This window comes from Bombus vancouverensis, chromosome 3 (assembly GCF_051014615.1).
Source record: "Bombus vancouverensis nearcticus chromosome 3, iyBomVanc1_principal, whole genome shotgun sequence".
NCBI classification, from domain to species: Eukaryota; Metazoa; Arthropoda; class Insecta; order Hymenoptera; family Apidae; genus Bombus; species Bombus vancouverensis.
Window position 1 is genome coordinate 20,940,566 of NC_134913.1, and position 24,674 is coordinate 20,965,239.

The 24,674-nt window shown below is 32.7% G+C and overlaps 2 protein-coding genes across 5 annotated transcripts; both read right to left on the reverse strand.

Moving 5' to 3' along the window:
• Positions 1–109: 109 nt before the first annotated feature.
• Positions 110–20,523, reverse strand: LOC117154261 (homeotic protein female sterile). 4 transcript variants are annotated; one of them, XM_076617437.1, is made up of 23 exons: positions 20,097–20,523; positions 18,122–18,409; positions 17,711–17,759; positions 15,737–15,985; positions 15,378–15,572; positions 14,667–15,272; positions 14,178–14,255; positions 13,692–13,787; positions 13,505–13,606; positions 13,269–13,414; positions 13,037–13,187; positions 12,395–12,962; positions 12,122–12,280; positions 11,609–11,728; positions 11,343–11,492; positions 5,633–5,721; positions 5,170–5,287; positions 4,502–4,852; positions 3,602–4,159; positions 3,006–3,130; positions 2,767–2,916; positions 2,307–2,612; positions 110–1,795 (listed from the first exon to the last, which is right to left on the reverse strand). In XM_076617437.1, exons 2-23 carry the CDS (start codon positions 18,130–18,132, stop codon positions 1,730–1,732), a joined length of 4,443 nt encoding a protein of 1,480 aa, XP_076473552.1. In that variant the 5' UTR covers positions 18,133–18,409; positions 20,097–20,523; the 3' UTR covers positions 110–1,729. The 4 variants fall into 4 exon arrangements, with proteins under 4 accessions (XP_076473552.1, XP_033185012.1, XP_033185013.1 ...); XM_033329121.2 differs by having other exon boundaries at positions 3,006–3,148; XM_033329122.2 differs by lacking the exon at positions 18,122–18,409 and having other exon boundaries at positions 3,006–3,148.
• Positions 20,524–22,256: 1,733 nt separating this feature from the next.
• LOC117154070 (ribosomal RNA small subunit methyltransferase NEP1) lies at positions 22,257–24,003 on the reverse strand. The gene is made up of 4 exons (XM_033328716.2): positions 23,725–24,003; positions 23,246–23,489; positions 22,631–22,839; positions 22,257–22,539 (listed from the first exon to the last, which is right to left on the reverse strand). The coding sequence occupies exons 1-4, from the start codon at positions 23,866–23,868 to the stop codon at positions 22,426–22,428; spliced, it is 711 nt and encodes a 236-aa protein (XP_033184607.1). The 5' UTR covers positions 23,869–24,003; the 3' UTR covers positions 22,257–22,425.
• Between the last annotated feature and the right edge of the window lie 671 nt (positions 24,004–24,674).

The following is a 24,674-nucleotide window of genomic DNA, read 5'->3' on the forward strand; positions in this document are numbered from 1 at the left end:
TTATGCGAACTTAGCGTTTCTTTAACTCCAAATAAAAACTCATTTGTCACGCTACAATAAAGAGAAAGACATTGCAGGTTTGAAAAGGCTCTTAAAAAAATAAAATTCCTTTTAATGAAATAATTTAATGATAATATTAATAATATTATTAATAATAATAATTAATATTGATGATGATAATAATAATAATAATAATGATATAACTTACATAATAACTATTGTTATTACGTAATGTCTATCCACTACTATCGCCATTGTTATCGTAACTTCTACAAATTCAAAAATGAATCCGTTTGTAATAGTAGTAGAATAATAACAGCACGCAATAAATTCGAACTTCAATCAGTAATCGGTTTTTCAAATTAGATATCGTTTTTTGTACTTTTTTTGCCGATTGAATGTTTCTACTCGGGACACGCATTATTACCGACAGATCACGTACAACATACAAAAGGCCGAGTTCTTTTTGTAAAATTTTAATCATGACCCCTTGAAAAAAATACCCTTTGCATCTTAATAATTTACTTCTTACCCTCTTTCTAATAAATTCTTTCACACAAACAGTTCATTTTTGTCGAAAAAAAAAGAAAAAAAAAGAAAAAACCCGTAATTCTTTTCTAGATAATATTTCATTTACGAGTCGGTACCGTGTTACACTTTCTGTTTCTGTGATCCTAGAGTATACCAAGGATTAGGTACATGTGTGGAATCTGATCTAAAGGTTGGTAGGATTGATACTACATCATTCTATAATCACCTTACCATTATTCGTAATAATTGACGATTTTTTTCTAAGGTGAGTTTACAAATATTTCTTTCCTCGTCTCTCTTTTTTCTCCAAATCAATCGATTGGCCCTCTCTGATTTCCAAGTCAATTGAAATCGATATAGATCGGGCTATCGTAATGATTAATACGATTAAATTCATCAATGTGTATCTCCGCATATTAGGTATATTTTTTTCTATAGTATTGACTTAACAAGCCTATCTATTTCGTGATTACAAATAGTATATATTCATAATCCAGAAAGAAATATGCAATGAAATTATTAGTAATTGCTAATAATTATATGTATTATTGGCAGAAACATTGTCTATGTAATCCTACCAACGATTAATGACTGAATGTGGAAAAATATAAAACTTAACTAAATATACACACAACTTTTACTCTCCCCCCATGCTCTCATACTCATCCATTCGTTGATCGCACGTAATATATACTCTCTCTTTCTCTCCCTCTCTCACATACGCTTTCTTTCATTCACTTATCATCTTCTGTATAATATTTTTTTGTTTTGTTTCCAAATTTACATAAAGTACAAACTTATGAAACCCGGAAAAATGTAACACAATAGTCAGTGTAGCATTTTCAAAGTATTGTGTAAGTATTTATCTAATTACAGTAGGTCACACTTAGGTGTCCGTCGATTACACACAAGTTTTCCATCATTTGATAAACTGTCTCTTCTGATTCACTCGAACAATGAAATCAGGGTTTTCCGTTGGAATGTCCCAACTCGCACCACCATTGTATTTTTTTACTGTTACACCGATCTTTTATTCAGTTTGTTGTTATTTCATTATTATTTCTTTATTTTTTATTATTATTATTATTTGTTATTGACTGACGTATATATTAATACGTTTCTTCTGTATCGTCCAGCGCCACACATTCATCCAAGTCCTGCCCGGTTTCAATGGATTTACAATGAGCGGCAAATAACATTATAACGATTCCTCAAACGCAGCCATCAAGTCACTTTGCATATTCATGTCGATCTGTCCAGCCATCTGAAATAATAAATATACCCATTCTTGGCAAACTCGTCCGCAACAATTGTAAACGAAAGAAAATCGACTAGCGACTAATTCTTTCTATAAAACTATTCAACGCTTCTGTTATCTTTCACACGTTCACGCCAGCGTTGCTGCTAGGGCCGCATATTATTATTAATTAAATTTTAATTTCTATTATTTAAATTTTCAACTATACGGCAATTTTCTCTAGTTACGAAACGAAGAACTACATTTTTGGTGGTACGCACCGTCTGATGGAACATTCGAGTATGAGCCACCGGCGATGCACGCCGCCTGATGGGAGGCTCGAGCGTGAGCCACCGGTCGTACTCGCTGGCGTGAACATGTTAAATATTTTCTACCTTGATTTTAATGATATTGTTTCTGTCTACTAGTGCTGTATGTTTGAATCTTGTTATATATTTATAATAGGTAAAACTTTAAAGGTGATTCTCTCACGAGATATGAAATATCCGCGCAGATAAAAAATTACAGTGAAGCTTACCGCTTCGCGCCGTCGTCGTTCTTGTTCTCGTAGTCTTTGACGTTCTCTTTCAGCTGCAGCCTTGTCTTGACTGGATGAATGGCTTGGACTACTACTATCAGTATCGACAATAGCTTTGACCTCTTCTGCCCTTGACGTAGCAGTCATGACGTTTCCTTGTTGATCACCAACAGTTTTCCTGACCTTGTCTAATGCATCTTCTTCTTCTCGTTCTCTTCTTCTTTCGCTCTCTTGCCGTAAGCGCTCTCGTTCTGCTTGTTCTTTCTGTTGTCTGCGCATTTCTTGTTGTTCCAACAGAGCTCTTTGCTATAAAACAAAATTAGTATTCATTGCAACATGTATGTATCTTATCTAGATAAAACGGAAGAAATAAGAAAATATTGTATTAAGTAACCACATATACATTATGTTCAAATAAAATTATTGTATTATTCACAAAATAAATATCATTCATACTAACCCTATCTTGTTTTTCCTTTGCTTGCTTTTTAAATGCTTGGAATGAATCCTGTGCAGCGCTTTTCATACTACTTCCTGCCGCAGATTGGGGACTCGATGCTTGTGCTAAAGATGACCATGACGAAGCATTTTTCACATTTTGTTCTACAGTCTGCGTAAGATTAACAGAGAAAGAAAATTAGATACGGAGATAATATAGGAAAGAAAGAAAAATACGTAATTGAACGATTGTTACTCTACCTTGTTTTTAAAAGCTGAAGCAAAATTCGACACAGGATTTTTCGAATCAGGCGGTGTCATCTTTTTCTCAGGCATGAGCTGCGAACTCGAATGATTTCCCATTGGTGGCATTCCTGTACTCATTTCTGCAAAAAGAGCTCCGGCTAGAGCAATAGTATTATATATTCGATTAGTAAGCAATTAATATAGCAGTCTAGAATGTGAACAGTATACATTAAAGAAAGACAGCGAGGATTAAACAAATTTTCAACAAATCTGATGCATTTACTTTACAACACCAGAAAATACTAGGTTCGCCATGCAAGAAGAAAAATGAAAAAGCATTATTTAAAATATAAGAAAGTAGAAATATTTTGTATTACTAAATACACGCACGCGCGCGCGCGCGCGCGCACGCACATACACACTATTTTAGTATCAAATAGAAAATGTGAGAAATAATTAAAAAATAAAAGCGATCGAATGAATACAAGTATAATGAATTAAGTACAAGTATAATGAATTAAATTTAAACATAAAGATTGAAACTTGCTGCGGTGTAACATAGATATGCTTTGTAATGCATGCTTTAAACCTAAATTAATTATAATACATACCATCCATAGATTTTTGTGGTATTTGTGACTGAGGAACTGATATCGATTTTTCTTCTTTCTTGATTGGTATTTGAGATATTTGCATTGGCATAGAAACGATGGGCATGGGATCAAAAATTGAGCCCATTCCACCCATATTCATCCCCATATTAAGACCAGCTATACCATTATTATTCAACATATTAGGAGGAGAATTCTCACGCTTAATATTGGAAAATCCATTGGAATGCTGTTGCGACATTGTAGCGTTATGAGAATTTTGTATATTGGTCAATGGTGATGTTGTATTTATCATACTCTCTAGTTGATTGTGCATTGACATATGCGTGGCCAATCCTTGTGACAAATTCATATTAAGATTTGCCATACTAATATTTCCCAAATTTAAATTAGATGCCATACTTGCAGGCATCATATTCACTGGTGTTTTTACATCAGGCAGTAAATTTAAATTTGTATTATTATTTGTTGTATGTGGTGTTTGAATCATTGGTATGTGCGACTTTTTTTTTAATGACATCGTTTGTTCCAACGACGTTTGCGTAGTAGGCACAGGAGCTATATACAAAAAGAAAATTTTATAAGAACATATTGACGTATGTTTTGTATTATAAAAATAAAATAAAACAAAACATAAATCTTATTAATTGCGACAATGCCCGTTCAATTGCGACTGATCTCTGCAACTATCTGGATAGACGTTATATTTGTATGGCTTGTTCACCTCTAAATAAGATTAGAATTAAAGTGAAAAGTATTGAGTGTAAGCAACATACAGAGGATGCTTGCTTAATATACTAAGTAAATAGTTCTATAGTCAAATATTCAATCGATCAATCGGTTAAACATCGCTGCAATTAAACGGGTATAGTGCTGTATGCAGTACAATAAAACATATACCTAGAGTATTGTATGGTTGCAAAAGGTCTGACTGTTGAGTTAAAGTTGCCCCGTCTGTAGGTACAGGTGTGTTTGCATTTGGAAAAGAACTGACGGATGTTGGTGGCTGCGGTGGCTGAGGCACAACCGGTGAAGCTACTATAGAATTCGTATTTGTAGGTGTAACACTCGGTGGTGGAGTTGGTGGATTAGATGTAGTAGCTGGTGGCGGTGTAGGTTTTTTTACAGGAGCAGTCGTAACCATAGCCGTGGATCGCGGTGGTTGCGCTGACATGGATGCGTGACCTGCTACAGGCATTCCTTGACCAGTTGTAACAGTTGCTACTGCCACAGACTGTTGACTATTACCACCTAATAAAATTATTGTAAATGTGAAATTGATATAACGTATAATTACAGACATAAAATACAAAATTTGATATGTCTTCATGAGAGTGCGACGCGTTTTTGATAGTACATATTTCTATACGCCACAATGCTATAAGTTGTGATAAAATATTTTGTCGAATGGTGTTTAGTAATGTATACATGTTAAAGTATTAAAACCTCCTTGAAAATTATCTTGTCTGTAAATACAATCATCACTTGATCATCTATACGAGTATTTTCCGTTTTGAACATTAACATTAATTTAATTCACTTAAATAATTCAAATAGTTTGTACACACCTTGTTCTGAAGAAACGTTGCTAGATTGTGTTACAGCTGGTTTTGTTATTGGTCCCGTAGAATTTGTTGGAGGTTGACTGTTCATTAAAAGACCTCCGGTATGATTCAATGTAGGTGCCTAAAGAGTGTACTGTCATTTAATATATCATGCATAAAAGAAAAAATGTTTTACTATGTACTATGTACTATGTATCCAGGAAGATTCAGATATAGAAGACAAATATAATATCATTTATAAAAAATACGTATATGCATGACTAAACGTATATGACTAAACTAAGTACACTATACGAAACATGAATGTAATTATCAAAGTAAGAAACATAATTAACGTGATTATAAATATACTTTGATTATAGTATTTGGTTGTGACAATAAAGAAAAAAAAGAAGACATGGAACGAGTTAACAATTAATCGATGCAAACATTGTGATCTACTGGTTCCTACAAGATAAAATCTTACCGATGTAACTGTAGTCGTTGTGGAAGGTGGCCCTGCACTTGGTGTATTCTTCTTTGCTTTCTTTCTTGGAGGACGATTGGAAGAGTTTCCTGCAATTGAATGTAACGTGCATCTAATGGTGAATACGTGCAATCAACTGTTTTCTCGTTACAAGAGACAGATTGATGAAGACATAGTGAAATGCAGTGTGCAGAGGATACCAATCATGAATGCTTGTTTTCAGAATTTAAAAAAATTCTCTCAGAGAATGCCAGCTAAATGTTATATATATTAGAAACAAAATCAAAAGACTTTGAGCATATATTTTCTAATAGATTTTATTCATATGCTTATATTATAATTGTATCACTGTGTACAACAATGTTAATTTAAATATCTCAATTGTATGACTTTTTGTGTGGACACTTTCATCTTAATGATCTCTTTATATTAAAAAATTTTAATGCGCTGAACAATTCTTTTTCTCATTCTACATAAAGTTAGTTGTATTCAATTCATTTATGAATAATTGCGTGTGCATATATATATATATATATACACATATATATATATTATATTTTTTTATATATATATATACATATATATGTATACACATCATAAATACATACATACATACCACGCGCACGCACATACGTTCACGCTCACGTGCAGCGAAATTGCCACATACACATATATATAACGTCATATATATGTATGCGAGGAGCACGCAGTTCCCACGAGAATAATAATAATAATAATAATAATAATAAGAATAATAATAATAATAATAATAATAATAAAATATAATATAATAATATAATAATGATTGTTACAATATAATAATCATGACAGTGACGAAAATGATGATTACAAAGTGTTGACTGCAAAAACCATCAAACTGCCTTTGTTTCTTTTCCTTTCCTCAGTACTCATACAGTGTATTGTAATTGTAATTGTAATTGTAATTGTAATTGTAATTGTAATATAATATAATTAATGCAGTGTAATAAAATTAATGCAAATAAAAGTGACGTAAATAGTACAATCAACTTAAACATGAACGATACAGGAGTCTCATACTCATACAAGCGGTTTCAAATGTAATTTCAAGTCGCAGTTAGCACAATATTGAGATCGGTGGCAAAATGCTCCTGCTCGATGTTTGTACGATATCAGTTACAAGCAGCAATTCTAACACTATATTCGATCTGATTCATGCTCGTAGATAAATCATATTCATCTATGGAATGGTCGATAGTAAACTACAATTCACAGAATGTACAAATACAAGACAAAACAATTGCAAGAGGAAATAACGAAGAGCGAAGAAACATCGAGTAGAAGTTCCAGCATATCTTAATTTATATAATATAGTTAACTGGACCACCAAATGAGCCAACCCCGACTCTGTACGATTTTGAAGAATCAATATTTTTCATCTTTTTTACTTCATTCATCTACTATCTTTGTATATGCATTTAAAAAAGTTTCCTCTCTGTCGCCTCTTTTTCTCTTAACTTACAACTATTATTAATATTTTATGATATATTAGTTTTCACTATGTACAAAACGCGTATGCTTGTGTTATTGTTGATATTCAACACGTAATACGCACAAAACAGATGGAACGCACGTGTGATTGTTGAGAGCTAGAATAATTAGTGGTTTTAAATAAAAAGGATATCTCGAACCTCGATAAAATAGCAAGTTCGTTGAATCTGCTTTTGCGTATAACAATCTCGAAGGAAGAATGACGTTCCAGTCTAAAGATGCGAAAAAATGTTGACGCGTGCTTTTATGTGGAATAAATGCTACAAAAAATTTCGGAAGGCAATATCAGTATTATTATAAAATGCCCTATATCTCGTGTTACAAGCTAATGGTGATTGTATTGTAGTAGATGCATAGTTTCTATCTAATTCAGCACACGCCATTAATTTGATCTCACATAGTCTAACTAATTATTTGGAATTTTTCTATTTACTTTCAGTATTTCGAGAAACATAAATAGTAGGACTATTTTGAACAACGTTTTGTATCTATTTTAATGCTTATAACTTTTTTAGAAATCAACGAATAGTTTCCTGACCAATTATAGTTGCTTTTCACAAAATTAGTTATAATTAATTTCTTCCAACTTCATTCTTTTGCTGGAACAGTAAGTACGCTGCTGACTGTACGATTAATGATAACATTAAATTGTACTGAGTGCAAATTTGATCACTTTTCTTTTTTTAATGTTCATGTTATGCAACAGTTTGAAGCGTGAAGTGCTTTCTCGAAAGCACCTTCAAATCTTATATCAGTTACGTCCATAACGTTTCACGTATATTATTTACTATATATAAGAACTAAAGTTCTTCTTTTTTTACATGATATTTCAACAAAAACGCTATCACGGAGCAGATATTTATACATAGAAATATAAAAACAAAGTATCACTAAAACTAACTTCATTCGAACTTGTGTAAAAGGTTTTCTAAAAACGTTTTAATAGGACGGGTTAAAATTAACGTTATTTGAGACTTTATAACACGAATACTATGAACCAGTTGCATGTGTTATGTATATTCAAGAAATGTATTACTGAGACGAAACCAGATTTATTTTTTATAAGGATAAGTATTCTTTTATATAGCAAGGTATGTAAAACCACACCAATCTACATAATTAATAATTATTATCCGACATAGTGATATTGATTTAGTAAAACGAAACTGTACTAAATTGTAGTTCAAGTAACTTTAAAAATGAAAAACTGACAATAGCTATCAATGAAGAACTAGTGGTAAATAGAACAATGAAACGACGATTAGCAAAGCTTAGCGGAGTGCAAACAATGTGTTTGGAGGCTAGGGTTCCTTGTTTGTATTGTAGTCCACTTCTTCCACCTGCTCTCGTTCCTAATTCTTCTATAATTGTCGTCAGTTCTCTCTATTCATTAGAAACAGTGTATCTACCTTTATCTGTCTGTGTTGTCAGTTTGTACACTCCCCTTGCCGTTCTCTGATATGTCAACATAAACCTTGTATGCTCAAAGTCACTAATCTCATAAAAAATAAATGAAAATTATTGATTGTATCACATATCACTTTCTCCGCACACTTTACATTTGTTTTGTAACTATCTTTTACTCGAATCCATGTAGTTAAAGGAAGAATTAAGATTTTAGCTTAATTTCACCGTTTCATCTAAATAATATAGTGTACTATTATACCAAAGCGTATTTATGAGGTGATAAATCTTAGTAATTGACTTTTTAAAGGAAGCACCACTTCTTTGGCTTTATCAAAATCAAACTAATTGAGAAACGGAAATCATTATATGAGGTAACATTAGGTAAGAGTTTCTTAGGAAATATGTGAACTCTGAAATTGTTTGCGGAGACAATTGACACGAGAGTGTATCTAATCAAAATCAGTATTTGACGCGAAAGCTGTGGATTATAATAACCTTAGAATGTGGATTTGCAAATCCAGCCACCAATACACATTGTCTGCATTTGTCTCCAGTGTGTATCATAATATTACTGCCTAATTTGTTTTTCTTAAATATTAACTATTAAGTCCATAGTCTAAACTGTGGAAACAAATATAGTGTTCAGAAGCCTAAACACAGTTCTCACGTCACTCAGGTAATAAGTGCATATTTACACTTAATGTAATAATGACGCTCCTTAAATATCATTGTACTATCTTCTGAGAAATGATACGACATGAATGAATCAATGTGAGGAAACAAACTTAATGATTTAAAAAACACAGTGATACAAGTAATGCTCTGCTTATCAATTAATGTAAATAAATATTAAATTTGCAAGAGTTAATATATTGCATGATGTTGCTTGGGTTACGTAGGGCAATATAATTGTCAGGAGAAGCTACAATGTATACTCCAAGGTACTAACATTTGACACTACAGTCCCTGTAGCTACAGTTTAGTATGTTGTTTATATATATTTTATGCAACTTTCTTATGTTCTAACTGCACAACCTTACTATTCCAAATGTCTGATCAGTTTTAAAACACATGTGTCCTTACACACTTTAACACGAGACTGCAGTGAAAAATTCAGTGACCTTGAATAGTGAACTATACTTGACTTTCGAGCAACAGAATGTATTGTCAACACCGACAGGGCAAGAGAAAATATAAGTAATCATCTTTAATCAATAATATAATTTGTGAAACAAGCTGGCATGGCATATGGTATCCTCTAAACACAGTCTGCACTCCACTAGCTCACCTTTTTTCTTACCATTGCATATTGTCTAGTAAATTAAATAAAAATTCTTTGATTGCGTCAAGTTTCATCAAAGATTTGATGTTCAAAAACACTTTCAAAGATACGTTTATTTAAAAAATTATACGCAAATGTAAATAAACCTATGGTTATGTATTTACGCGATATCAATTTCATAATGACAATAAGTATATTTTCGCGATGAAACTTGACACCATACTCGTACTTGCATTAATATAACGCAGCACTTAAGCTATACGAATAACGCCGTCCTAATAAATACAATTAATAAGCAAGATTTAGCAGCTTAAGAAGATATTTGCGATGCCTTTGTGCAGTCGAACCCTCGTTTAAAAAATCTTTTTATATTTACTTTCCAACATCACCATTGCATATATTGCATCAATAATGTTGCACTAGTATATTCGATTGTTTGGTTGCCAATACAAAATTAGTTAGGCACAGAGTTCAAGTTATCTTTTCTAAATATTAAGTCATCGCCAAATCATGGGGTATTAAATGCTATTATCATTTTCTTGTATAAGAAGATACAAATCTGGTATATATTCTTTAAGTATTCTTTTCTTTTCCTTTTCTTCTTGGAAACTGATGATTAATAGATTCAGTTAAAACTATGTTAATAATAACACAGTATCTTTTAATTAATAATCTGTTCATAAAAATACAATATATAAATTATAAATGTATTATGTAGCATGCAAATTCTTTTTAGGAGTTTAGGTAGTTACATAATATTTATTGGAGATTAATGATATTAGAAAAAATAGTAAATAAATAAAATAAAAGCAATTTTACAATAACTGAAACACAAGATAAATCATGCATAAACAGTAACATTCTCTTTATGCGATAGAAATAACATCAAAGTAAAACAAAGTAATGATTTTATACATATATCTGTACCTTTTATTAATATATAGCAAGTACCCACATGAAATGGCGAATAACCTTATTTGAAATAACTAGGAGAGATTCACGTCTATGATTTTCATATTTCATTTAAAGTAATAAGCTTTTTCATAGTTAGTTTAAACAAATGTACTTGACAAATCAAAGAATATACAAGTATATAGGGATACTATAAATAGAAAGTATAAATAGAAATGTACAGTTTATAACTAATCTGTCGTGATATGACAAAAAAGTGAAATATTAAAGAAAATGAAAATATTGAACATTAAGTGCTTGCTAGAGGTTTATAAGCATATTGTCTTTATAATATTTATGAGCATAAACGTGAATAGAAAACTGTGCTCTAGAGGATAAGTTACTAGATAATAAATGTTATGAAAATTTTTGACTAAAAATATTCATTTTTTAAATAAACAGTCGCAAATAACTCCATAATTTTAAATCTCACAGAAAAATTAGTTCATATTTCCGTGAAAACTACTTATTTTTAAGTAGTTTATTGTTCCCAAGTAAGGGTCTAATAATAGCAACAGTTACATGAGGTTTATATCTAACCTGCTTCACTGTCGCTTGAATCACTGGAACTCGAAGAAAGAGAACTACTGCTGGAATCACTATCACTGCTACTACTGCTCGATGCTGACAATCGCGAAGGCCCACTAGCTCCTCCAGTTCCAACTACATCGACTGATTTACTACTGTCCTCTGTTAAACAAATTTGAGAATAAATTTAGATATTTGTAATCACTTTATGTTATAATATTCTATCTTCATCTATAAAAAATAGAAATACAGGCTTATATTATAGTCAAAGTACCAACCTTTTTTAGCTGTTTTCTTAACATTGCCTAATTGCCCTGTAACATCTTGTAATCTTTTCTCTAGTTCCTGTTTTTTCTCTGCCATTTGTTCATCCTTAGATTTACCACTGACTTTTTTATCTATGAAGAATACGAAAATGTCGAATACATTAAAAATGTATATAGATAAGCATGTATTATTTATTAATCGAAGCTTCGCTTTAAAAACTATATGAAAATAATGAGTATATTCAAATAAATTATAATAATTACTTAATAATCCTGAAATAGTAAATTATAAGAGATATTATATCTCTATCAACAGTAAATACTACTAATGCAGTATTATTAAGAATTAAACCTAGTAACATTTATTTCATTATATCTTTAAACTATATCACTTATTCAAATATATTTTTATATTTTAATAACTATAAAAAATACCCTAGTAGTTTTAAAATAATAAAAAAGAATAGAAAACCAGATAACGAATCTAAATTATAAAACTGTTGCAGAACCTAAAATAAATCTTACGTGGCTTTTTTCTAAGACACGAAGCGACATAGCTTTCTAATTCCCTCAGTGTGGATGGTTTCAATGTTTCAAAATCAATCTCAATTTCATCTGGATTGGAATCCCTTAATGAAGGCTCCCGAGATTGTATTATATGCACAACACGTCCTAATTTATCTCCTGTAATAAAAAAAATTAACAATGTATTCTGAGAAAGAATTTCTTACATTTCTTACATTTAAAACGAACTTTCATATTTATATTATTAACTATTCATTAACTATTATTACTTACCAGGTAATTTATTAATATCCAAGCTAAGTTGCCTTTTCTCATCATAAGACATTGGCTTAGCATTATCTTCATCTTCTGAGTCAAATGTAATGGGTGGCGGTTGACTACTAGCGTTTTTCTTCTTAGTTCCAGCCGATCTGCTATTTGCTTTTGGCCTCTTATTTGCAGTATTTGCTGTTGCGGCTTTCCCAGGCCCTCTTCCTTTTCCCTTTGGCTTAGCATTTGCCGCCGTTGGCAGATGATGACTCATGCTTCCTGTTGCATGAGTTTTATTAGGTCCTACCGCTATTGCAGGATGATGAAGATCACCACCCATACCACCAGGCATTTTTAAATCACCCGCTCCCATTGCAACACTGGCTATACTAGCACCAACACTATCAGAGACACTTGGGATTCCACCACTTGGTTTCATTAGTTCTTTCATGGCACCAGTATGACTGGCAACTAGGCTACTACTTTTATTGCTCATTGGCCTTGACTTTGTCTTATCTGGTTTCTTTTTTTTACTTTTCTTCTTACCACTTTCTTCTACTAATTTCCTCATTTGTTCTTGCATAGCTTTCAGCTGTAAACCAAATTCATTTTTTTGTACTACATATATATAAAAAAATTATATCAATATAAAAGATTAAAAAATACCTCTTGCTGTAAAGCTACTAATTTTTGAGTACGTTCTTCATCTGAATCATCACTCTCAGAAGAACTTTCGGATCCGGAACTGCTAGCACTACTACTGCTACCTTTCATGCCAACCATACTTCCCATTGGTTCATCCGGAATTTTCGCATACCTAATTCATTAAACGTCTCATTTCATTAAGTAAGATAGGAAAAATAAATAAATTTTAGCATAGATATTTGTAAAAACGAACCTCATTTCAAAAACATCTTGAAGTTTCCTAGCCATTGCAACAACGTCATGGTCAGGAGGATTGTATTTATAACAATTAGTGAATATGAGTCTCACATCACTAGCGAACTCTTGCGCTGTTTTATATTCACGATTATCCATTTTTGTCTGTAAAAGAACGATTGTGTCAGTTAAAAGCACAGATTTTTAAAAGAATACAATACAAAATCTAATCTAAATAGTTTAAAAAACATTAACCTTTACAGTACCAAGATCCATTGGTTTCTTGATAATATCATGATAATCGTGGAGGCCCAGGAGTTCTGCATCAACCGGTTTGTAAAAAGGCCATGCATATCCCTGTACACAATTAGAGTATAAATTATAGATTGAAGGATAGACTTAATGTTCTTTCTATTCATATATAAGATTCATAATACATTACCGAATGTTTCTTTGAGAATAATTCTTTCAAAATCTCGTTACAGGATTTCAAAGCTTCTGAAAGCTTTTCTTTCGACTTCCCAGTAGTATGTTGAGGCTGCAAAATAATATTTAACATAATAAATACAATTATGAAAAAATTAAGAAATTACATTATCAAACACCATAAATTGTAAAAAAAAGAAAAAGAAAAAGAAAAAGGAAGCAGAAGAAAAGAAAAGAAAAAAGATATCAACTCATGAAAGCATTTTTAATTTATACTGTAACCTAAATTGGGAAATGAACAAAATATATGTCGGAGATGATTTCATCTCCGACATATATAAACAAAAAGTTTATATATAAAAAAATATTAAATATTAAAATAAGACAAAAAATTTGTATGCTCTTTCTATTCTTTTTTTTATATATATACATGTATCTAAAATGAAATGACAAGACAACACAAATGAAAGGAAGGACCATGAAGGAGTAGTAATAAGTGTACCTGTTGGGCCATTGCCCCGATCAGAGGCATGTTGGCCTGGTGGAATGGCACTAAGCCGTCTTCCGCTTGCCTCGTTGGCTGAAACAGCCATGTTACGAACTCTTTGTTAATGTATTAATGGATGATATGATTACAGCATGCAAGGAATAAAAATAGTTGAATATATATGATATTTTAGCTTATTTAAATGATTATTAAAAATTTACGTATCCATATTACTGAAATGATAAACTCTTTTTTTTGCTAGAATTTTACTGTTGTATGCAAAGCGAGGCAAAGAAGTTTAAATTTTGTTTTTTTATAGATAAGCTTTATACTGCCAACGTTTTTTTGATCAAATAATTTTTCTAGGTACGTGTGATTAAATGATGAATAGGTTGTACGTTCAATATGAAGATAGTATGAAAACATACACATAAACGCTTCGACATTTTAGAAAATACTTAGTTGCATGAATACCTTATTAAATAAACAAGATATAACTTTTACCTTCTTTATTTGTCGGCCAGACTCTCGCCTTGTGGGTATTTTGGCATTTTTAGGATCCAGTTTATATAGAGGTTCGAAAGAATTCGCAGTAGGGGTTGTGGTATCAGCCTTTCTCTTCACTCCCTTTTTAAGTTTTGCTGGTTGAGATGGAGGCATTACCGTAGGTGCAGTGGGAACTTGTGGAGGAGGAGGCACAGCAGAAGCTGCTTGTGGATCCATTGCTGGTTGTGCATGGTAACCACTAGTTGGAGGGACCACTTGTTGAGGCAGAGAGTTATGTGTAGCCATGGGAGTAACTCCCATGGTTGATGGAGGAGCAATAGTAGTTGTATTAGTGCTCCCAGGTACAGATGCAGGTGCTTGGGTGCCAAGAGGAGGCATAGGAATTACACCTGTTGTCCCAGCTGATGTAGCTGAAGGCGTTAGGCTATTTGGTACACTGGAAGTAACTGCAGCTGCACCAGAGGAAGGTCGACCTCGACCTGTGCCTCCTGCAGCCCCTGCCACACCACCTACTGGTGCTCCAACTCTGCCAGCTTTCTTGCCCTTGGGTCCTTTTGGAACTGGGGGTTCGAGTTCCACCTCCTCTTTTGGCATTTGTGCAACCTAGTTTCGTTGATATTTATTTTAAATTATCATATATGTACAATTATATATATATATATATATACATACATATGTATGTATAAAATGTTAAATAAGTGTAACTACCTTTGTGAGAAATAATTTTTCGAGAGCTTGTGCCATAACCACAACATCTTCTCCAGGTTTGTTGTAAACATAACAATTGGTGAACATTGTATTGAAGTCTTGAATGCATTCTTTCCCACTCCAATAATACGTATTCTCTAATCGTTTTTTGATTGTGCCCAGATCCATTGGCTGCTTTATAATTTTGTGGTAATCCTATTAAATTTACAAATATTTAACTGATTTGCAAGTAATTAATAAAATTCTATTGAATATTTATAATGTTAAATTAATGTTTAAGGTGTCTTCATATGTTTATAGCATTCTTAATATTTAGGTAATGAAATAAACACTAGAAAATAAATATAAAATCCACATACTGGCAGATTGAGCTTTTTCGCATCTACAGGTTGCTGGAAAGGCCACGCAAATTGATGCTTCCATACTGGCTTGAGTACACCTTTCTGGAGAAATTGTAGTTGATTGGTAACACGTCCTGGACGATTAGGTGGAGGCACAACAGGTGGTTGGACTACACCATTCACAGGTTCCACGGGTGGCTCATCACGTGGTGGTGGCTCCTTTGCCGGAGTTGCTGGTGTAGTCGTTGTCTTACCAGGTGCACTTGTCTGCATTATCCAGTTTATACATATGTGTTTTATGTTGATGTTACTTTATTTCATTAGTTAGCTCTATAGCTACTGTTATTATGTAATATTAAATCCATGAATAAAAATAAAATTCTCCTCCAAAGCGTAAATTATACCACTACTTTTTTTTTTTATATAAAATCAACATTTAGTAATTAAAATTGCAAATAATATTGCTATATAAATCATGCTTTGGTATTCTATTACTTTTATTTTTATAAAACCTTTATCTTAATAGATAAGAATAGAGGTTATTGTTTTTAATAAGATAGTCCCTCAAAATTCTAGTAGAAACTGTTTAACGCACAACAAAGTTAAATAATATGATCCATCTATTTAGTAGAATTTCATTATGGTATATAAATTTAGGAATAGTAATAAGATTCGTGCATCATAAAAGTAGATAAAACCATTCATGCAACGAGCGAATTAGGCTGCTAAATATTTAAATTCCATAACCACAGGCAAGCAATTTAGAATTTCTTTTAATAGAAGTCTAATTGAATATGTAATAAAAATATATGTATGTTACAAAAATATTTCCAACTGAAACATAATGGCAACTCTAAATCATTTCATACAATCATGCAATTAAAGCATAATAAGGGGAAAAAATAGATAAAACAAAAATAAAATGAAGTTGTATTAAACGAAATGAAACAAACATAAATTTTTTTTCTATTAAAATACTCTACATATAGAGAGTATATACAAATTTGTCCAAATTGTATTTTGTACGAAATGACTTGCAAGCTTTAAAAATGTATATTATAAACATTTAATATCAAATAAAACTAAAATGTATCAGCAAAAAGTATCTTGCTTCATAAGTAATGCACAAGAAACACATAATTATTAATATATATATAATAACCTTATATTCTTTTTTTATATTTTAGTCTATCTAGTATTAGTTTACTTGTACATAATTTTATAAAAATATGGAAGCAAGATCAAAAATTGCTCTTGGTACAAATTTGGAGCTGCCATTTTATATTTTAACCATACATATCCTAGTTGAAACAATAGTCAACAAGGAATCTCACCTTCGGTATATTACACAGCCTTTCTCGCTCCTCCACATCTAACTGTAATTCATACATACCATTCAATCAAACAGCACTTGATTTTATTACATAAAGAAAAAAATTATGCTCAACATAATACCATGAGTAAGGACATAGTACATAAGTACAGTTGAAACAAGTTTGATTTTTATCCCAAATAATGTATATAGTTTAGAAATAGATAGCAGATATAAATTACAGCAATAGGAGGGAGAATAGTTAATAGTTACAAATCTAAATATCTAATTTAAAAAGCATGTTTAGTTTAAATTTCAATATAAATTGTGTCCCTATTTAGAAATTCTATACTAAGAATTAAAGAAATTTTATATAGATACTACTCACAAGACTATATAAGGCATTTAAACAAAGAAATAAGAAAAGTAATGGAATTTATATTTAATATAATAGAATATAATGAAAGAAAACTTGTTCTGCTTCTATAAGAAACAAAATCTTTAAAATAAAAAATAAATTGACGAATCTCTATATGCCGTTTAGCACATTTTGTCAACTACATTAGGGACACACAAAGGAAATATATGTACTGAATACAGCTTTTATATATAGCATTAGTAGATTAATAAGCAAGCTGCATTTTAAATTAATATTTCATGAAAGTTAATCTATAGCTTACCGAATTATTTTGCGAGATAGTGTCCACCTGCTGCATCTTGGCTTCGCTTCTGCAACAAAAAAATACAAGTGCGTAAATAAATTACAAAAACAAACATTAAAGGAAAGGATTAAAACATTCAGTATCAAATTTTACATCGCATTGTGGGCTTACAATATCTTGATCTTTTAAATTCACTTGTATATATAACCTATTCTACTTTATCATTGTAACATAAAGTCACAAAATACCACATTTTTCAATGCTTTTCATAGATCAGTAACCATGTTTATAGCCGTCTCTTGAAAATGCAGGATTCATTACACAAGAGATGTTAAACTCCAACTGATACAAACTTCGCATTTCATGAAATAACTAGGTGTATTTTATAATATAAGGCTCATCTAGTCCACGGTAATGAGCTTCACCTACCTTTCCGACATATATGGTACATAAATGCTATGCAGCAGGTAACTGCCTTACGTTGCTGCTTGACGCTATGAGGCTTCATCAACAATCGAGATGGCAAGGATATATTCTGAATCGAGCATGGTAGCTCACTAATTGCTTGCCAAGATGATTGCGCTGCAACCAGGGAGATTGGTGCCGTGGAGGCATAACACTACTCAAGCCTACCAAACGGTAGTACTTTGAATGTCAGCCCTGTACACTGATGTGAGACTCCGTACCTCCAGCCAAGACTTGCGACATTAGCAACATCTGGATAACATAACAACAGGACCCCGTATTGTAACAGCCCCATATTGTTTTATCGCTTTAGAGCAAGTTAAACATTGATATATTTTCAAGTTACATGTGTATATGTATGTATATATACACATCACTATAAATTATTTAACATATCATGCAAAACCGAATGTATAAGATACATGCTCGACATATATTTTTTCCATTTTACTAAACATAAACTAGCAATATTTATCATCTACCGTACCAAAATACGTTCAAATTGCTCTGTTAAACCTTTCCTGTCAATGAAGTTGTTTATGAAACTTTTACAACTGAAAACTATAATTTGTGAAACAGTAATATAGAATGCATGTATCAAAATAAATAACGCTTATTAACATCCAGATACTTATGAAAGGTGTTCTTTGTGTGTTTGTAAAAAAGAATTGTATCCCTTTGCAATAATCATAAAAAACATAAATGTAGCTAGACTATAATCTTTTCAGCCCTTCTTTATAACGCTATATTATCATTCTTTTATTATTATTCTTTTTATTATTATTATTCTGATATAAATAACATACGACACAATTAATCTTGATTTTAAAATATAATTAAATCGTACTGTAAATTTGTTCTTATATATCTCATTATAAATACATACATAGATAGACAATTGCAACCTTCCAATATTATACTTTATATAAGGAATCTAAAGCGTCAAGTTAAAGACAAAAGAACAATTTGGTACAACAAAGTTACGAAAATTCAAAATCAAGAAGATGTACGTAAATAATATATACAAATGCTAAAAGTATAAGATAAAGAATGAATTGATCAGAAACAGCGTGTCCAAAGCATAATACTTTTGACACACGGTGATATCTGTAAATGTATACAAGAATCAACGTGCATACCCTATTGTTCGAAACCAGTATAAGCCAAAATGGAAAGTTTGATAAAAGTAGCACAAATAACTGGTACACTGGTATAGAAAGTGAGCTGACTATTAAAATAGAAAATTGATAATACATAGGAAAAAACGATGTTGTAAACGACCATAAGATCTCTCTGATCTGATGGGAAGCAAGAGCTTCTGCAATGTTGAAGAGGAGCATTGCCAGAACAATCCATGCCGCGAAGACGTTCTACTATTGGTATTCGTATCAAGGGCAGAGATAAGTGAAGAATTCGTGGGTCGAACAGGTGCTTGGTGGTTAGAAGTTGTTATAGTAAGAAAGGAGAAAGGTGAGATCCTCGATACGAGCGATACGAGCGATACGAGCGAGACGAGCAAGAGACGACGGTAGAGAAATAAACGCGGTAGATGCGGGATTAGAAAGAGGAGGAGGACAAGTAGGAGAAGATGACGAGGGGAAGGGTAGCAGACCCGCGCCCAGCCGATGCACCCAGCCGACGCACAACAAACACGAGCAAGCCGCCGTGTGAGAATCTAGCCGAGCGCTCGACTGGCACAGAAATCATAATGTTTCTCACAGCGGAAAATTGTGGCGCGCGCGGAAAAACCGGGCTGCCTTTTCGCTCACTCACACTCGATTTGCCGTAGGTTTCAACATGGCGGTATGGCCGCTCGGGAAAGAAAGCTCTCAAGGGCCCGCCGCTACAGCCGCCACTTACGCACCACCACGACACACACCAAACGCTATACTTATCATCAACGGATCCAGAAACTTGAAAATCATTTGTAATCACTTACCTGATAAATGGAAGTCCACTTTTCACAGGAATTCTATCGAAAAACACTAGCACTCCGTCTTGGACACTGGGTCGCACTGCGCTTTCTCCCTGTTAACTAGTTTGGCTGGTCGGTGTTATGGCCGTCGCCGAGTGTGCCCCACCGTATCACTCACTCACTCTCACTCGTGCGAGCGCGAGCGCTCGGTTCGCATACGCGACGAACGCGGACGCGGCCCGATCAACTAGTTCCACACACTCACGAATAAGGACGTTAATCTCTAATACTAATATCGTATCAGTGCCCCGTACCGAGCTCCACCGACATTTTCCTCAAGTCTCGTACAATCGGATGGCTTTCCGTGCCCATCACGATCTCGGATCTAGAAACTAATGATCGCAGCACCAACAATGGCTATGCATTCCTCCGCGACGTACTGAATGGTTCTGTTCCAATATTCCTCGAACACGACCTGTCTATCCATTCTCCTCGCTGCGCCATCATTTAGAATTTTACCGAACTAACTCGAACAAAAGCGCGCCAAATTCAACAGATCATTGCCTAACTAGATTCTATTTAACAAATATTTAGTTTCTACAGCTAGATATATCAATGTTAGATAATGTATCATGCTAGATAATTCAATTGTAATTACATATTTCAGTTTAATAATTTACCATTATTGGAAATCGCTTGTTTTACTGAAAATGAAGATCTATTTAAAAATAACCGAGTATACAAAATTTATTCGAAAACATATTTATATTGTATTATTAGAGTATTTAATATAAGGAAGAGAGACTAGGATTTACAAGGTATACCATAATTAAACGATTTTATTTTCAAATTAAGATTGAACTTTATTAATTAATCCAAAAATTAATGGTTAATTTCCATCGTTCCATGTTCAGCCATGTACAATTGCACGTTTGCATGGTTGAAGTGATAATTTCATAAATATAAATGTTAACAGATAATGATAACGGAAAAGAAAATAAATTTTAATATTACCGTAATCGGTTAATTTTCTTATTTAAAACATAACGTTAAAATGTCTTAACCACCGCGCAAGTCGTGGTTCAATTCCGCGATTCTACAATTACTGCAATGCATTTTGGGATACGCGGAAAATCTATAACTATATTTCACTTTTATAACACTATCTTTTAAATAATTAAAATAATATCGGGAACAATATAATAATTAAAAATTTAGTTAGCACGTAGTAAATTTTACAAATGATTCAAATGGTATCTTGTCTTATAGACGTGTACGTCACATCACCATACAAAGTTCCGTTACACGTCTAAGATAGTGAAATACGACCTTTTCTTTGCCATACCATTTCAAACAAAACACAAACTGAGCTTTTGAAAAACTAAATTTTTCAAGCATAGTTAATAACACACTTGAACAAATAATCTACTAAACACCTAAAATCCTATTAATGTCATAAAGTAAATAACGCATCGATAGTCTACAAACTCATGACATTGACTACGTTAGTCAATTGGACAATTATAGAGTATATCACATATCACTTATTGTATAGTTAAAGAAACACTAAATAAAAAAAGGTCTTGCGACAATTTGAATTGATATCCATAACAAGATGCTATTATGTACATTGACACAACAAGCGGTGGCACTAAATCACAAAATGGCGTCTCTTAGATGAATACTATCACCTTTCAGTAATTTACATGATTAAAATGTGTCACTTCGAATAGAGGCATTAAATCACAGAAACGACAGATCTCAACATTAAGAAAACAACATACTGTGATTTTAAAAAAGAAAATTACGAGAAGATAAAAAAGTGTTCCAAATACTTAAGATTAACGACCATTTTGGCTTTGATGACGTAATGCAATACGAAAGTCAAGAAAGAAACTAGATATTTAGGAGCCAATGTTAGTGCACACGCAGCATACGTTAGCATCCTTCCGGTTGCCATCAACTTTATCACGTTCTGACCAGCGATTGGTGTACTTTTGTTAGAGTCTTTGGGATGAACCAATAGCTTGAAAACCAATATTGATGAGTCATGTTGTTTAGGATTTTCCATTGAGTGTTACGTAATGCTATACGATGTTTACTTCTCTATAGTTCTCTATATTTAGTAAATAAACATTTCAATAGAAACGTGATATAATACTTGAAATACATAATATAACACAATTTTATATGAAAGTACAACATTTTTATTTATTTTTACACGTCATTTTATTTTCTTCTTGTATTCTTATTCACAATTACACAGAAGTTGCTTATAAATAATAGAAAAATAAATGAAACTCGAGAATTAAATCGCATATGTAAATGACGCACGTATACTGTCAATTTGTTACTATACTATTCCCCAAACTTCTTCAAACGCCGAGCATAATTTGCTACATGTTAAAGCACCAGATAGTGGATAGTTGCTTATAGATATAGTATCTTCTATATAATCTGGCTTTACCTGTAATTTCAATTATTAATAAATAAATTGGTCAAACTAAATAAGACATAACATATAACGATGTATCGTATTTGACACTTGTAAAGTTTACCTGTCCATGTGCCATTGCTCCTACTGTAACGGCTATTGGTTCATCAGGGGGAACTAATTCTCGTGGATTTTGTACTTTATTTGCACTGAATGACATTGCAATTTTACGACAGCCAACTGGCAGATGATCGGTAACTGGATTTTTAATTACTTTTAATAATTTCATCGGACCATCAGAGGCACGAATACTGAATTTATGTAACAATTGCACTGCAAAATACGAGAGAAATTAATATAAAACACAGTCTTGTACAAAGATCACAGGAAAAACACCCGATAAGTAATCATTTTTAAAAATGCAGCCAAAATACATCGTTAAAAAGAACATTTTAATAGGACACAATTAAAAATGGGAAGCCTTTTGAAAACAATCAATAGATCGACAAGGTTGGGTAAAAATCTCAGAAATATAGCTATACGAAAGAGCGATATTTCTAAAACTATGGATTAGCCTTAAAATCATATACAGAGGCAATCGTAGTAACATGGGATTGCTCGTCGACATACTGAATTTTGCAACTGCTCACCTGTAAAACACAAAACATGACTTATCGTGTTTCTCCTTATGTTCTTTGTATTTATTCAATATTCGTAGAAATTCATCGTTTATATTTACCCATAAGACCAGCAAAACGTTTAAACGTTCTTGGTATCCTGGTTTGTGGATTTACTTCTATCAAAACATTCTTTTCCGTATGGAGATAAACTTGCAGAAGTCCAGCTCTATTTAACGGGCTGTCCATTAACATTAATAAACATTGATGAGTAATATCTGGTCGGCACATGCCAGGATCACGATTATTCTTTTTTAATATACTAACGTGATCGTCACAATTCAATAACTGAAAACTATTTCCAACCTAAATAAAGTTGGTCGTTATAAAATTATTATATCGTTTACAATGAAACCAATTTCTTAATGACTTTTATACATATCTGCCCCGAGTACAATTACATTACAATTTCATTGATAATGAATTGAAAATTCCGTTACTAATCGATAAATAAATTCATTGGTACAAGTTCAGCAAGACAAAGTGTAATAATACAGGTTTAGAATATATTTTAAAAGTTACGAATAAAATATAACCTTACCTTAACCGATTCTAATTGAGCGTTTTCTAAGATAATAATTAAACGTTTCTCTTGGTTTTTGATGTGAGCAATATGAAGATGTTTAGGAGCTGGATCGTATTCAGAGTCGCTATTTCCATCCCGAGTTTTACGCTTTTTACCCATCTTCCTTAAATTTAGCGCAAATACGAATTTTTGTAAATACGTACTTATTGTACGACGTGTGTCAAAAATCAGTGGACAGCAGTAATAAAAGCATAGCGCTTAAAGGACTGAGAGATGGCGGAAGTTTGGAATTCCGTGAATCTTTAGAGCATTTCTTTCGATACGGTAGTGCATGGAATAAATCTATCGTTGAGCGATAATATTGGATTATATACTATTAGTTGGTATACCAGGTACTAGATGTCAGTAGTATGCAGTTACTAATTTAAAATGCGTGCAGGGGATGTTAAAGGAATGTAATAGTGTTGTTTAACAACATAATGAACAATACATCGATACAATAATGTTGTTCATATTCAACTTGTAGTACCGTTATATATGTCGGAGACGAAAGGACGTCGGGGCCCCTCTGGAACTTCAGGATAATAACCCCCTAACATTGTGATTTAGAGTCTACTATAGCCGAAATGAAACAATGGCAGTTATCCAAGCCGATGGCAATTGCCCGGGATTAGTGACGGTGAGCTTTGGCTCGGGGTGACAGCCTGCCGCCCAACGTAGCCGCGGTCAACGGGACGGGCGCTCCGTCTAACAAAGGTGCGGAGCGGTGTTATGACCCTCATTAAAGGAACTACCCATAGAGGTATCGGACAGTAAAACATGCTAACGGTTCCTTAGGACAATGAATACCTGATGTTGAGGCACGTACACAGCACAAGTCTAGTTAGCCCGAGGACCAGGCTGTAAAACCTGGGTTTTCCGGCAATTAAGATTTGTGCAAACGGACAGGCAGCTTTTGTCCCAAA

Excerpts from the sequence above, each read along its gene's own strand:
- LOC117154261 (XM_033329121.2), bottom strand. Across the intron at positions 4,160-4,501 it reads GCAACCATACAATACTCTAG|CTCCTGTGCCTACTACGCAA; the intron begins GTATATGTTTTA and ends TTTTGTATATAG. Across the intron at positions 3,149-3,601 it reads ACCACAAAAATCTATGGATG|CCGGAGCTCTTTTTGCAGAA; the intron begins GTATGTATTATA and ends CTATTGCTCTAG.
- LOC117154070 (XM_033328716.2), bottom strand. The coding sequence starts at position 23,868 with ATGGGTAAAAAGCGTAAAACTCGGGATGGAAATAGCGACTCTGAATAC. Across the intron at positions 23,490-23,724 it reads CTCAATTAGAATCGGTTAAG|GTTGGAAATAGTTTTCAGTT; the intron begins GTAAGGTTATAT and ends AACTTTATTTAG. Across the intron at positions 22,540-22,630 it reads GAGCAATGGCACATGGACAG|GTAAAGCCAGATTATATAGA; the intron begins GTAAACTTTACA and ends TTGAAATTACAG.